General features: G+C 45.6%; 1 protein-coding gene across 1 annotated transcript in view; it reads left to right on the top strand.

The window, feature by feature from the left end:
• TAX1BP3 (Tax1 binding protein 3) overlaps nt 1-14,973 on the top strand; it is a 204,800-nt gene extending 189,827 nt beyond the window's left edge. Inside the window, exon 4 of the mRNA XM_078679947.1 lies at nt 10,717-14,973. Coding sequence (XP_078536073.1) covers nt 10,717-10,851 — 135 coding nt within the window. The 3' untranslated portion in view covers nt 10,852-14,973. The remainder of the gene's footprint in view (nt 1-10,716) is intronic.
• Nucleotides 14,974-15,709: the final 736 nt, after the last annotated feature.

The raw sequence follows: 15,709 nt of genomic DNA, 5'->3' as shown, positions 1-15,709 counted from the left end.
GCATAAATTATGTGATGTAGATCGGGTGGGGACAAATCCCGATTGATCAGGGAGCACCGTAACGACAAGGAGTAGCTGTAGCCTGGTGGCTAACACGTACGCTAAAATTTTGACATCCGTATTTATGAGAGATAAGACGATAAGATTCGCATTTATCAGGCGGCTTCTCAGGCTTTAAGAGCGCAACCACTAGCGCCTCACGTAGGGTTGGCGGCTAACTCTGGGTTTCGTATGCCTCCTCATATAGCTGAAGGAGACATGGGGCCCATTGGTCGACATATTCTTTATAAAATTCAACCGGCAGCCAATCGGTACCTGCAGCTTTTTCCATTAGGCAAAGCGGCTATAGCATCCCGCACTTCTCCCAATGTGAGCGGGTGCATCAAAAAGTCTTCCTGCCCCCGTGATGACAACACCTAAGCGATATCATTGAGATATTGTTCAAGCTCAGCAGCGTCAGTTGTGGGCCTGTGAGCATACATCCTGGCGTAACCCCGTAAACTCATTTAGAATGGTCAGCGTGTCCTAGTGTGTGCCATCAGTGACAGTGATCGCTTGTATTGTGTATGCCCTAGCCTGGGGCTCCAGTATACGGCTAGCCAGCGTTTTGGCCGGCCGCCTTCTCCATAGTAACGCGCTTTGTACCGGCGTGATGCGATTTATCTCTTGATCAGCTATTTCATTGTATTCTACAATTTTCTCTTTAATGAGTGCCAGTATACTGGGATCTGCTCGAGCACTGTATTTGCGCTCCAAGTCACCCAACTCACGCTCAAGCGCTGCCATGGAGCCACACAGAGGCTTGAAAACCCCGGCTTGAAGGCCTATACATGTCCCCCGAATTGTCACTTTAAAGGCTTCCCACAGTGTCTTCATAGTTTGGACTGACCCTGTATTTAGTGAGAAATAGTCAGATATGGCCTCACGTATACCCTCTTTAAAGACCTGATCTAGAAACAAGGACAATTGTAGTCGCCATTGAAAGGGAGGAGGGATGTGAGATGGTAGAATCATGTCCAGAGCTACCGGGGAATGATCTGATAATGTTCGAGGTAGGTGTGTTATCTGCGTGATCCATGTACAGATGTCCTGCGTGCCCAGCCAGTAATCTATGCGGGACCAGGACTGTTGTGCATATGAGTAGCATGTACCTTCCCTAGCGTGTGGGTGCCTTAATCTCCAGATATCATTGAGGCCCAATTACCACATCCCATCCCGCACGGCAACTGCAGCTCTTTGGAGGTGTGGGCCTGCCTTAGACACCCGATCCATTGCAGGATCTAAGACCACATTGAAATCCCCACCACAGATAAGCGCCACAGGAGATGGTTTGCAGAGCTTGCCCCATATTGTGTCAAAAAAGGCGGGATCCCCTACATTAGGACCATATAGATTCACAATAGTCAGCAGTGTGTTGTAGAGCGTACCCTGCACTATTATATACCGCCCGTCTTCATCTTCATCTATATGTGTTGGCACAAATGGATCACCCTTCCTTACAAGAATCATAACCCCCGTGCATAAGAGGAATATGAGGCAGCCATCCGTACCCCCGCCCATCTAGTGGCAACGTGCGAGACTGCCTGTTTGGTAAGGTGTGTCTCCTGCAACAGGGCAATTTGAATATGATGCCTGTCATGATAAGATAGCACCTGTCACACTTTCTTGGCATTATTAAGCACTCGCACATTCCAGCTCACCCAAGAGATGTTAGATTGTTTGGAATCAGCCATGCCCGTAAATTCGAACTATAAAGCCTGCAACACAGTTCAGTAGATATGAGACATACAGATCAGTTCTTGCTGGATTATCAACACTTCCCATACCACGAATAGACCCCCCATTGAACATAACAAAAAAAAGCAATATTGTTCTCAAAGTGCATAACATGAGAAGAGTGGAAGAAAACAATAACCCATTAAAGGCACCAGAAGGGGCCCAACTAAAGAACAGAACTTTTTGGGGAATTCCCATACTGTGGGTCGCTAGTAGCCCATGGCCCCCCGGTCGAGATAGGTAGAGATAGGCTAACCAGCTCACGGCTTATTATCAATCATCAGAATTATACAGCTTCGACCTTTCATTAAGACAATACCTGGTATGGAGTACTCCTACGAGCTGGTACTTAAGGTGACTCATATTTACCCTATGAACAAACCTTACCAAACTAAAAAGTCATAAAAATGTCTACTACATTGCAGGGGTTATTCCCGAACCAGAAACAAACCAAACATATTGTATGCAAGAGCCTAGTGTATAGGACTGACATTACAGTCAGCAACATGTTCAGCAATATCTCACGTGCTCATCCCTCAGAGTCGGAGTTTCCCTCTCTCACGTAGCGTCTCCTGCCGCTCGTGTCGCCGGGTATATTGAGGTGCCTCCTTCGGTGTCGTGAAGATACATGCCTTCCTATTGTGTTGTATCCACAGACGGGCCAGATAAATATTGAATCTGGAGAGCCTGCAATTTCTTCTTAACTGTTTGAAATTCTCTGTGAGCCTGTTGCACTGCGACGGTGAAGTCAGGAAAGAGTTCCACCTTCATCCCATTATAGTCAAGTTTCCCCTTTTCTCTAGCCAGACGGAGCGCAGTGTCTCTGTCCCTATAGTTCAGGAGTCTGGCAATTATAGGGCGCGGCAGGCCCCTGGGACTGGTTGTGCGGCCAAAGAACGATGAGCTCTTTTAACTATTAGCAACTTTGAGAAGTGTTCCGCCCCAAGCAGCGTCATGAGCAGCGATTCGATGAATGTCTCCATGGGCCCGGTGTTTGAGCTTTCCGAGATTCCAGTTATACGGAGGTTGTTTCTGTGGGAGCGGGCTTCTATGTCCTCATTCTTTGCCTTTATGACCTCCAGTATTTTCTCCATGGTAGCACATGAAGCACCAACGCCTCCAAACGATCTTCCGTGGTCGAGGTGCGCTGCTCGGCCTCCGCAATCTGCGAGCCATGTTTGTCGATCTTCGAGGCCACAGTGTCCATGCACAGGTTGAGGCGATCGATTTTGGCATCAATAGATTGCAGGCTTTGTTGCATGGGGAGTTTCATGCGTTCCAGCTTTGTAGCCGCATCAGGGTCAGGATCTGTGTCCGAGGCATTGGGTGTTTGACATTTGGTATGCTTCTTAGCCTCGAAGTGTAACTTACTCTGCTGCTTGTCCGTCCGGCCCATGCTGAGATAGTTCTAGCTTCCAAAGTAGTGAGTAGGGGCGCCACTGGGGGGGGGGGGGGGGGGATCACAGCGGATAGGTCAGCTCAAAGGCACGTCCACAGCAGCGCAGGTAGCCGTGGTCTAGCGCTATGTGCCCACTGCGTGCCAGCGAGTATACTAGATGTGGATTCCAGGAGCTGGCCTCGTGCTCAATATGCCCGTGTCAACGGCAGACAGGATGCCGTGGTGTTAAGCTGTGGTACTACAGGGTATATTTTGTTGGTTGACACTGGGATAGAGATACAGCAGTTAGCAGTGCAATCAGGCAGACACAGCTATATCTGGACTTGAATGGTGAAGTCAACAGTGTTCTGCTTGAAGTCCTGACTCATGTCTTTAAATTATGCTGCAGTGGAAGTACTCCTGCACAATATGGCTCGTATTTTTACGCATGAGGCAGGTTATCTGGTAATACACAATGTAGATTTCACCCCTGGCAGTCTCAGAAGTCAGGATAGCAGTGGTCCGAGGCTGTAAATAGGCGCCGCGTGAGGTTTCCTCCCAGGCAGTGTTGTGACTCTGTAAGCCTCGTAGCGGGCGCCAAAATTCGCGCTCAAGTTGCAGTCCATATCGGAGTACAGCACTCACCAATTGAGATGTTCGGTCAGGGCGCTCTATGCGTGTAGGCGTGTTACGTGCCACTTCACTCTATCCAGCCACAGACTCGGGAAGATAGAACTGCTACAGTCAGCCCCAAAACGGCCTCTGCTGTCTCAGGTGCGGCAGCGGACGCTGCCCTGGCTCGAAAGCGGGGTCGCTAATCAGGGACGCCCGGGAGGGGCTGGCTGCACCGAGTGGTGCTCCGAGTCCCCGCAATGCTGCAGCACTCCTGCCGCTCCAGGGCACACCGATCACCAGCTCGCCGTCCGCAGACCACTTGAGTGGGACACTGCTCCGCAGCCGTCACTGCAGGTAGGAACAGCCCGGCAAGCGTCCCTCCACAGAACCCAGGGTCGCGAAATGGCAGCTGCCCAGCACGTCCCAAACCCAGCAGGGCGTAGCCCAGAGCCGCCTCACTGCGCGCCGAGGGCCAGGCAGCTAGTGTAGAAGACAGCGGCTCCCGACAGGTCACCAGTAGAGGAGCCGAAGCCCCAGGATGAGGAGATTAACAGCTTGTACTCTCCAGAGCCGCCATCTTGCATCCAGTGAGGCCTGGCAAATTTCAGCGAGGCTTGAGCTATTAGACTCGGCCAATCTCCAAAATAAAGACTGTGGAGCACTCCTCAATGCTTCAGAAGCAGTTACTGGTCAATTTCAGCCATGGATGGCGCCAGGTATTGCGGACAGTAGGCGGATAGTAAATTCGACCAGCAGAGCAGCACTAAAGCGCGGCCATCTTGCTCCGGGCTCTCTAGCGCCCCCTTCAGCTACACTAATAGTTATACACAAAGAAAAGATCCACTAAGATACACTCACAGCCTGAAGCTAGAGACCCACTTGAATTAAAATGTGGTTAGGTCAGCCTAGTGGCAGAGAGTAAGGTATTATCAACTTTGTCAGCAAAGCAGATCCTTGCTATGTATAGATAAGTAATCCATTAATAGCCAAAAGCTAGAGACCCATGTGGCTTAGAAATGTGGACTGGCAAAGTCATTGCATCTAGATTAGAACTTGCTTTACTCTAATTGATTCATCCAACTCCGATGTAATCAAGAGGAATTATTAAAGTTTAGGCTAGGTTTTGATCTTTTTGAATTTTCTCTCTGGAGGTAACTGGGCAACCTGGCAAGTTATCCATGCTCCTGTCAGTCCGCATCAGTCATTGGTGATTCATCAATTTCTTTCATAAAAGGTTTAGTACCTGGTAGAACAGGTTTAAACTGGATATTGGAATTGTGAGGCAGAGTGGTCGAGGCATCCAGTGCCAGGAACCCATTAGCAAATGTTAATTTCATTGTAAGCTTTATGTAATCAGAATTCCCTGTTACTGTTAGATAACTACTAGCATCTACTATGAATGGATGACACTAGAGCATTTGTATAACGTTCTAATCCAGTGTATTGATTTATTAATTAGTCTTCAGTCTTTCTGGATCCGGGCATTAGTTTAGGGACTTCGGCCATTAGTTTAGGGACTTCGGCCATATAAACTACTCCAGGGAAGTGCTAAACTGTGCTATATCTACCGCATTCACTTTTCCCTCGAACATAGGTTACATTAATGTCTTTATGATGTGCCAGGGACCGGGTTTGATCTACTTGGGCACAGTAAGAACCTCCCTGTTGCAGGGGTACGTCCCTTAGACAAGATGGTGGATCCTTGTTACATTGTATATTGATTGATTCACCTTTAGTGGGTCCACCTTGTTTTTTATGAAGACTGTGCCTCGTATCAAGGTATTTTTTAGCCACACCCACCACCCCTCTAGTGTACACTCTTGGCAAGATCCTCCTCAATGTGACTAGGAGGACAGCTGGTGGTATAACCCCTAGCTGTCCCATGGACCGAGATAGACTCCTTGATATATTGATCCATTGTCTGAACTTTACCTTTTAGCTTAGTGACCTCTGATTTTAATAGGTTTATAATGTCCAATAGCACTTTACCATCCCTAGTTGGATCATATTTGATCTTGTCAGGACTCTTTACTGGTGGATTGATCCTCTTTTGCCTTATCTGGGTCTGTCTGCATTTAGAAAGGCCAAACTGTTTGAACAAATTTTGAGTGGCTTCAAGTGTATATTTGGTTTAACCATTACCTTCGGGTTTGTTTGTTCTGCTAGCTCTGTATTCAAAGCAAAACTTGGACAGCTTTCCGTATGTGGCATTAGCGTAGATTATCTGTATTAATTTCTTCTTTTCAAAGAGCTTTGCAATTTTTGATTCATTGTTTGGGGACTTTAAAGACATAGGATTTTTGTTGCCTGGTATTAGCTCAACCTTTCAATTAGGCATCAATTTCTCATAGAATGCAATTTCCTTTCAGAGTGTTTGTAAAAAAATTTGCAGTGGAACCCCCTGAAGGTTGTTTCCCAATTTTCTTTTGCCGCTTTAAAATAAACTGGCAAATAGAGAGCAGTGTTCTTGTATAAGCACTTGGCCACTGCCTAGTTAGGATAGGGCTAAAGCTATTGAAATAAAGTTTTAAACCAAAACAAATCAGCTTCATATTCTAAATAAAAAATAAAATACTTAAAATCAATCAAGAAATGAAAACTAAATTCATCGGTATTAAAAAATGTACTTACTAACGTAAAGGAATATTTAAATTCTATCAAGGACATGGGGCAAAGATTGTGATTTAAACGTCCTACTTTCTGACAGCCCCCAAATCAAACAAGCATTTGCAATGCAAGAGTTCTCGCATTTATGCGAGACCTCTTGAATTGCAAATGGGAGTGCGGGTGGTTAAGTCATGAACAACGGGAGTAGGAGGGGGCGGGAGAGAAGGCACGTACAGTGGGAGGGGTGGCAAGACATAAAGTAGTACTCAGGAAATATGCAGTGAAGGGGCCAATAGCCATGGAAGGAGAAATGGCTGTCATTGGGAGTGACTAGCAGCCTCTAAATCAATCAGAAGGCAGCATTTAGAAAGGCCAAAGCCACAAGCTAATGAAAAAGTGGGTGGGGGAGTGGGCGGGGCTACCCTCACCTATAGTGTATACTGCATGCTTCGCAAAGCGAGCAGCGCATGCGCTGCACCGCTAGGCAAAACCTAAGAACTACATATCCCATGAGAACAGTTTGAAAACCACAACACATGAGCTGTAACCAATTATAATCATAATAGTCAGAACCGTGTATAACTGGGCCTCATCTCCGTCCTCTATCTCTGCTGCTCATGACAGCCTCAGTTAAGTGTTCAATCTTTCTTTCCTCATGGAGGGCATTATTGTCCATCAGAATCACAATTATAGGTTAAGGGCTTCTACAGTGCACATTTGTAGCCAGATTGTTTAAGGTGCGGAGTCGCACTGCACCGCTCGCCACCTCCTGTCTCGCTGATGAGGGTGCAGTCTTCATCTCACCTGCCCGTCTTCTGTTTAGAAACTGGCGGGCAAGGGGAAATAAGGCTGGGCTAGAGAGTGGTCTACGTTATTTTTTTCATCAGCCCACCGTAACAGTTCCTCTCACACGGAGCGGGCGCTTGAGTAATTATCGACTGCTTTTCCCTGACTAGTCGCATTGGGCATTTTGATTCAGCGGACGCACTCATTTCGAACGATCACAGGGATGAGCAGCACTGTAGTCACACCACATCCTGGCATTAGGTTTTCTTACCCCATATAACGTTTTGGGACATAGTGAAAGCTTTTTTCTAATTAGTTATGGCAGATGACCATGAGTATGGGCTGCAGGAAGAACAGCTAGGGGCCATTGACCCTGAATTGGCAGAACTAATAGACTTTGTGCTCTCAAAGTTTGTGGATAATGCAATAGCGTTGACCCTACAAAAACTGCAAGGCACCTCCACCAAGAATACTAAGGGTTCTAAATGTGCTCTACCTCTGAACCAAAGGTTTCCACATTTGAAATAGATATTTTGCCTGTTATGTTTTTTGAAACAAGTAGAATAGTTATTCTTTCTTTACATATAGTGAATCCTAAAAAAGAAGCTGAATTTGACTGTGGCTAGGGCACTCTATTGCTCACTATCGCTTGCTGGCCCTGCGCTGCCCACCGGGAGGAGAAGGCTGGACCGCTGGAGAATGAGCTTACAGTGCAAATAAAGACAACTCCATGAAATGCTTGGACTGTGGCTGGGGCATTCTTTGCCCGCAATCCCTTGATGGCTCTGTGCTGCCCACTGGTTGGAGAGGCGGGGCAGCTGGAGAACGCTCTTATAGTGCGAACAGGGGCTCCGTCTGTTCAGTGGCAGCTCCTCCGCTAAGGCAGAGGAGCGTCACCCCCTTCTATTTAAGCAGTGCACAAATTAAAAATAAAATGATAATAACAGGACGTTATCATTTTATTTTTCTTTGCATCACTCAGAGCCAGGTGGGGCCGGGACTGGGCTCCTTGACGCCAAGCAGAGGGAGGAGGGGTTTTGCACTCCTCTAAGTGTACATGACAATTTGGCTGGCCAAAACGTCTCTGGCTTGTTCTCCATTGGGCTGTGCTGCACAGTCCCGTGGGGAACTTGCACAGCCTACTCAGGCACTGTCTGAGTGTCCAAACAGGACGCTACGACCAATCAGGACGCTGCTTCTGCAGCATCGTGATTGGCTGGGAGAGCCCGGAAGCCGCAAAGCTTCCGGTGCTGTAGCAGACCTGAAGAGGACAGAGGCGGGGAGGCGAAGGAAAGGGTAACCTTATTTATTTATTTTTAATCCATTTCCAAACCCCTTCCCGAACACCCCTGTTCCAAGGCAGCCACCACTGCGTCTGTTGGCCAAAAGGCTCAAGACTAGAATAAACAGTCGGACTAAGAACTGCCTGTGGGTATTTGACAATAAGCAGATTTATTTAAACTATTCTGTACCTTACCTGGAGGAGAGTTGGGATCTTCAATTGAAATAGAGGAAATTTAGTTAGCTATTAAAAAATAGATAAAGCCCCATGGCCAGATGTCTTTAGCATGGAAGTTTACAGAGCCTACTCACCAAAACTGACTCCAGTTCTTAAAAAGGTGTTACATTCATTGAGGGATCAGCAAGGGTTACCACAACCAGAGAGTATGTCACTATTATAGTGATCCTGAAGCCAGGGACAGACCTGTCTGTTAGGCCTATGGACCAGTCATGTTATTACAGGAATGGATCTACTGGGATGAGTCTGGGGGCAACAGTCCTACAGCATCATCCAAGCGTTAGCTTACCTCATCAAAAAGGTGAAACATAAGAGATTGGGAAAAAAAATGTGGGCGCTGGATGACAAAAATGCTTTTGACCGTGCGCACTGGACCTTTGATGACTGTACTCAAGAAATTCAGGTTGAGAATCACATTTATAAGAATGGTAGTGGCAGGCAGTGAAGTCCAGAAATTATGGTGGTGGTGGACAGAATGTCTTTGGGAACCGTGCATCTATTGTCAGGTGCCAGACCGGATTGCCCTTTATTGCCAGAACATACGATACTGATGACAGAGTCCCTGGCCAAAGATAGTTGCATTTGATGGGGTAAGATGTATTTCCTTTGGAGGAATAGAGCAGAAAGTGTCACAATTTGCACAGGATGTGCTGCTATAATTTGGTGATCAATACATGTCATTATCAACATTGCTCTGGGTGTTAGTGGATTACAGTAAATAATCTGGATTAGAGATAGCTAGCCCTAATCAGAGCTTCTATATCTAGGTTGCGTGACTAGAGAAATACAAGGTCTCAGAAGGTTACCACTCAAAATCACAAACTGAGCAATTTCATATTTAGGTGTGCAGTCAACATCCTCTCTTGTGGAATGGCATTCAGCAAACATACCTTCCATCTTGCAAGACATTGAGGCAGATCTAAGGAGATGGGAAGTCTTGGTTTGGCTGCACAGGCGAATTTAACATTAACATAATACCGATAATTATAATACCATATGTCGCCCAAGCCCTGTAGATCCGTATAGAAACCACCTTCGGCAAAGCCTATTAGTCTTGTCTATGCGAGGTTTATTGGCTTTGTCAATTGTATTTTAGACATTTTGAGCAGCAGCAGCATGACTGATTTATAGTATCCATGGTCATCAGGCACCCAGTAATACATTTACCCATCAGTGTTTATGCTACTAGTGTGCGTTTCAGTTGAGCCCATGCCCTGTCCCACCAGTTTCATACCATTGTTTTCTGCGTCTCCTTTATCAGCTCAGTCATGTCTACTACAGTAGACCGTAAATGAAGGGCCCCTTGCCCTTCTAATTCTTTTATGACCAACCTTGGATGAATGAACGGATTATTTAATCTAAGCAGGATGCAACGTGGTGTGCTGCAGGTTGTATATACACCTTCTAGGCAAGCAGGTTAACATCAAGGTTATCTTACACATGGGATTGTTCGGCTGCAAGAGTTTTTGCCCTCCATGGGCACAACAGTGTGAAGTCCACTTCAATATATTGTTTGCATTACGTTCCCATCTGCAGGAACTTTCAGAATTAAGCAGGAATCTGCTGCAGGAATCAGTCTCTTTGATTCGTTAGTGTGTTTTCTTGAAAAATTAAAGTAGTGCAGCTGTGCTGACCAGCATTTCTCAGTATGGCTGCATTTTGTCTAGACAAGAATCCATACTTTTTTAGATCTTGTGGGCCTGTTAATTTGTCTGTGAACCGGCTAGTAAATTCTGGTCTTTGCTCACCAGATCAGATCAACAGAAGGCCACCTGAGTTATGTGGAAATTGAAAAACCTGCTAATTCCACCTTGGAGATCTTTTCTTGGGCTATGTTAAAGGCATCTACATTCTACGTTTATCTTTAAAACAAGCTGAACTCTCTCATCAGTACTTACATAATATAATGCATGAAGTCCTGCAGTTTGCTTACAGTTACTCGGGGCACGCCCTCAGTGTGGCCCACTAACCAGAGAGATGCACTGTACTTTACGATCTCTGATGGGATTCTAACACTCTGTTCTTGTGTTTGTAGGTCAATGGCTGGGATATGACCATGGTAACACACGACCAAGCGAGGAAGAGACTCACGAAGAAAAATGAAGAAGTGGTGAGGCTGCTGGTGACCAGAAAGTCCCTCCAGGAGGCAGTGCGCCATTCCATGCATTAGTAATTTGAGAAAGATTGATGAGGCGAAGAAGGAATCCACACAGGCGACCGGACCAATCCAGCCTAGTTGGCACTCTGAATGCCAGCGTGAAGCAGAAAAAGGCTTCAATACAGATTCAAGTTTTTTTTTTTTGGAGGGGTGGTTAATTGGAGGGGGGATTACTAATGCTTTTTAGATATCTTTCCTGTTCTTTAGCTTGATGCTTAGTAACAAACCAGAGAGGATGTTTTGTCAGTTTTTAAAGCACGAAGAAATTGCATTTGATGTAAAGGAGAATTCTTATAGGAGTTTCACTGTGTGCGATTCACATAATGGGAAAGGGCTGCTGGTAGCCTGTGCCCTATCTTTTACTTTTTCCATTGAGATGTGTGTTCAAGGAGGACGCATTTTCAAATATAACAAAATAATCAGGTGATTGTCAAAGCAGTATGCCTCTTGCATGGAAGATGGGGTCCCAGTGTATTTCCCACAATCAGTGAGATAGACCTCATTAGGATCAGAGTTTTTACCGTAGGTTGAGACAACTACTAGATTTCCTATTTACAGGACACCAGATTCCTAGAAGGGGACAACCACTCCAGTCTGTCTGTACGCAACACTACATGAATTTAGGTGGTTAAAAGGGAGTGGTGAAAAACAATGCTGACAAGTGTTAATGTGTAGCTTTGCCCTCTCGCCCCCTACCTTCCCAGGCTTTACAGCTTGGGACAATGTGATCTACACAAAATCACAGTACTTCAAGAGGCAGAGCCGCAATTTCTTCTCTTCAAGGCCCTTGGTTTAAGCAGTAGAAAAGTACTGGGACATTGCCAAGATGTGGACAGCTGGGTGGTCTGGGTTTTAGATTTTAAGTTGAGGAAGTGCCATTGCAGAGGCAGAGTGTAAATTAGCCAAGGCCAAACACGTGCTCTAAATTGGTCTGCTGGATTGGGTTTTCACTTGATCAGAATCCTCCTGGAGTTGGTTACTCCTCTTTGCACACAATTTACCCACCCCATCCAGTAATACATCCACGTCCTGTTCACTAACGTAAAGTATTCACTGATGCACATTTTTCCGCCCGCTTCAAATCAAGCCGTTGTAGTTGCAACATAAATTCCATTTGGGCATGCTGAATGATAGTGCCGGCTGCAGCAACAACCATTAAGAGTGGAACTAATACCGGCTCATGTGTGTTTGCTTGGGAGTAGGAGGTATACATTTTTCTCATGAGAGGTGCTGTGATGAATACCGTGAGAATGTTATGTGCCCACATTTCATGACATTGTAGTGACGTCCAGGTGCTCTTGGTGTCTTCTGATTCTGTGTTGGCTGTTTGTCTGCGAATGATGAGTGTTGTAGCGCAGCAGTCAGTTGCCAGCCTTAAACTGATCTGATGCTATCAACTGTCAGTTCTCTCTCTTCCAAAGGTGCACAGAGTAGGTCCAGAAGGGTCTGATCCATGACTGATTTTCAAGCTTTATTTAGATAGAATGACATTCAATGGGCCTCAATACATCGTCTGTGGTTATCCTGGAAATCGGGTATGGGTCTGCCAGTTAGACCGGCCTGCTCTCACTCAGTGGGAATGACTTTAGTTCTTGTATGAATAGTTGATGGATTAAGATGCTCTGGAGCAGGTAAACAGTGAATATCATATGTCCATGAGGTGTGTTTTATATGCTGGCTTAGGAGCTAGGAGACTAGAGCTTTGGTTCAGGCATCTACACTTTGTGTGATGCTGGTCAACACTCCTCATCACCTTGTGCCTCAATGCCCTCCTAACTATTGGAACTTTTACACACTAGTGACTGAAGCTTAGCATGCACGCTTCTTAACCATGCTAACCATCCATGCAAAGGACCTTGTCTAGGAAATAGGGGTGTGGGGGGGAGGTTTTTGAGATCATTCCTACCAAAGGATTGTGATAACTGTGGTATTGATGCCTAGGGACTATTTGTATTCTATTTTTTCTTCAGCTTTTCTGCTTGTAACACAAACCCTGAGCGCTTTCGTTGAGCACATTAAAAAATACCATTTTGAATGTCTGATTTGCGATTGACACTTTAACTGTGCACCTCTCATGGACCATCGTGCTCTGACTACATACTTTCCTTGGAGTGTGTTTAGAAACGTGAGAGCCTCTGGTTTTTAAAATGTGCTTTTTTAACCAATTGTTTTTATAACTAAAATAACTATTGACACTGATTGATGGGTGTATAATGTGCATCGATTAATGTGTTTACCAGAAAATTATGTATTTTTGTTTCTGTAATTGAAACTTCACGTTCTGTGCGACTCCCCCGAGTTAAAGAAGTCTAAAACACCGTTTGACAACGCTGGGTATTGTTTAAGCAAGGTTGAAGGCATCCTTGTGCTTGATGGTACGATTAGATTTGTGATTCTGGATCTCCAGCTATTGAGTTTTATGGTCAGTTGTAAGACTGGGCTTCAAAGAAGGGAACCAAAGCTTTTATTTGAGAAAATTGGAGGCTTCCACATTTTCAGTGGGTATATTTTAAGAATTTCGGATTGTTAATGTGGGTGAAAAAGCCAGAAGTTGAACTGCAAAGACGACCTTGTTCCCAACTACCCACCAGGTCCCGCTCCTTTTCCCACCAACCCCGCTCCCCTGCCCACCAGGCCCGCTCCTTTTCCCACCAACCCCGCTCCCCTGCCCACCAGGCCCCGCTCCTTTTCCCACCAACCCCGCTCCCCTGCCCACCAGCCCCGCTCCCTTTCCCTCCAGCCCCGCTCCCTTTCCCTCCAGCCCCGCTCCCTTTCCCTCCAGCCCCGCTCCCTTTCCCTCCAGCCCCGCTCCCTTTCTCTCCAGCCCCGCTCCCTTTCCCTCCAGCCCCGCTCCCTTTCCCTCCAGCCCCGCTCCCTTTCCCACCAGCCCCGCTCCCTTTCCCACCAGCCCCGCTCCCTTTCCCACCAGCCCCGCTCCCTTTCCCACCAGCCCCGCTCCCTTTCCCACCAGCCCCGCTCCCTTTCCCACCAGCCCCGCTCCCTTTCCCACCAGCCCCGCTCCCTTTCCCACCAGCCCCGCTCCCTTTCCCACCAGCCCCGCTCCCTTTCCCACCAGCCCCGCTCCCTTTCCCACCAGCCCCGCTCCCTTTCCCACCAGCCCCGCTCCCTTTCTTTATGAGCAGTCCAACTCTTCCTCCTGAAATTTTCAAGACTGTGTGACTTTGCCAAGGGGTTAAGATAGCTCCACCAGCCAGTAAAATGTGCTACTTTTTAGGACCCTGTGATGCTAGTCTCAAACACACAGGTGTAATTATGCATTTGTTGGTATCCAGCAAATAAGTAATGGATCATTTCACAACACTATTTCAGGCCTGCTCCTGATTTTTCAGCCAAGCTATAAATCAAAATGCCAATGATCTGTGTATATTTTTATTTTTTTGCAATAGAACTGCGTTGACCAAATTGCTGCTTTATTATGTATTTTTGATGATTTTGAAACTTTAAACCTGTAACAAATGTGGGGTTTTTCCTAAACTACAGACGTTGATACAGTCTTTTTGCCATCATTTTAAATGATCTGCACAGAGGTAGAATGTAACTATGGTGAGAGGCATCAAACCTTCCCACCAAATCTAAGTGCCTCAAGTGTTGAAGATTTCCCTGAAACACTAAAATATTTTTGTATGAAGATGAAGTCGCACAAAGCATTGTTCAGTGCAAGTATTTAGAAGCCTTTTGAGCGATGTGCACCACTTGAGCAACTGACGCTTTCCAAATACTCCTCCTCATTAAAGAAGGAGATCAGTTGTGTGGGTCTTTCCATTGGCCGTCACAGGTGATAATCACTATTTATATCGCACACTCTACAAAACTCACTTGTCTCTAGGACCTTAAATAATAGGTGTTATTAACAAACCTAATTGTACTCATCTGGGTCAGAAGGCTGAATGTGGCTTCTTGGAATCCGACCCAGTGACCAGTATTTCATTGGCGAGCTCTGTGACCACTAGTGATTGTCATATAAGCTGCAGTCATGTTTGGTAATCTAGTAAAGTGTTGTGTTTTCATCCAAGTGTGTGCCTTCTTGTTGGTATCTACCCTACTGTTTTGTACTTAATTTCCTTCTAATATTTTCTAAATAAAATTTCTCTTTGCACAAAATTAAAAAATAAACTACTTGTGGTTGTATTTTTTGTTATTTATTAACTATAAGATTTCTTTCAGTCTTAAATGTGGGCTCAAAATGAACTGCCACTTTGTAGGAACGTCCAGCAAACAGGAAATTACTCAATTGTATTTGTATTTTCTGATTAGCAAGAAGTGAGGTTTAGATGACCTGTATAATTTGCTTCATGCAAAGCGGATTTAGAAAGGGTTTTATAATCTATACAAGGTAAATCAACTAGAGAGTGAGGGCATGGACAGACACTCCTATACCCCTGTCAATATTTAATAAACAACTAAGGAGTGGCTTAGTGAAAAAATGAAAAAGAATAAGAATTATTTATAAGTGTTTTTATATTTTTCTCCCATAGGTGAACCAAATTTAAGGAAAACACCCACTAAGGGGCAGCCTCTGCCCTTGTGCAATCAACAAAAAGGAAAGACAAGTCTTTCTCTTTTTAAAAGGACCCTCACTCACCACTAGTTGGTGACATGCTTCATCATAGGGGCCCCGCTGGGGTGGCCGAATGCCTCCCCAGCGTGCTACGACGCCTGAGATACAGCGGAGCGGGATGATGGTGTGTGTGTAACAGTGCTCTAACTAATATGTGAGTACAACTGTGAGTGCAAATTTAAAAAATACAAGGTTGATGCCTATACAATTTTTTTTTAATAAAGGCCAACCAGTATTAGGTTAAAATCTGTGTGGGCGGACAAAACAAGGTTCTATATTAGGAAACCTGTG

The sequence above is a fragment of the Lissotriton helveticus genome, chromosome 3_1 (assembly GCF_964261635.1).
Source record: "Lissotriton helveticus chromosome 3_1, aLisHel1.1, whole genome shotgun sequence".
Lineage (NCBI taxonomy): Eukaryota > Metazoa > Chordata > Amphibia > Caudata > Salamandridae > Lissotriton > Lissotriton helveticus.
Note: the sequence above shows the minus strand (reverse complement) of the source record. Positions and strands in the feature narration are given on the sequence as shown.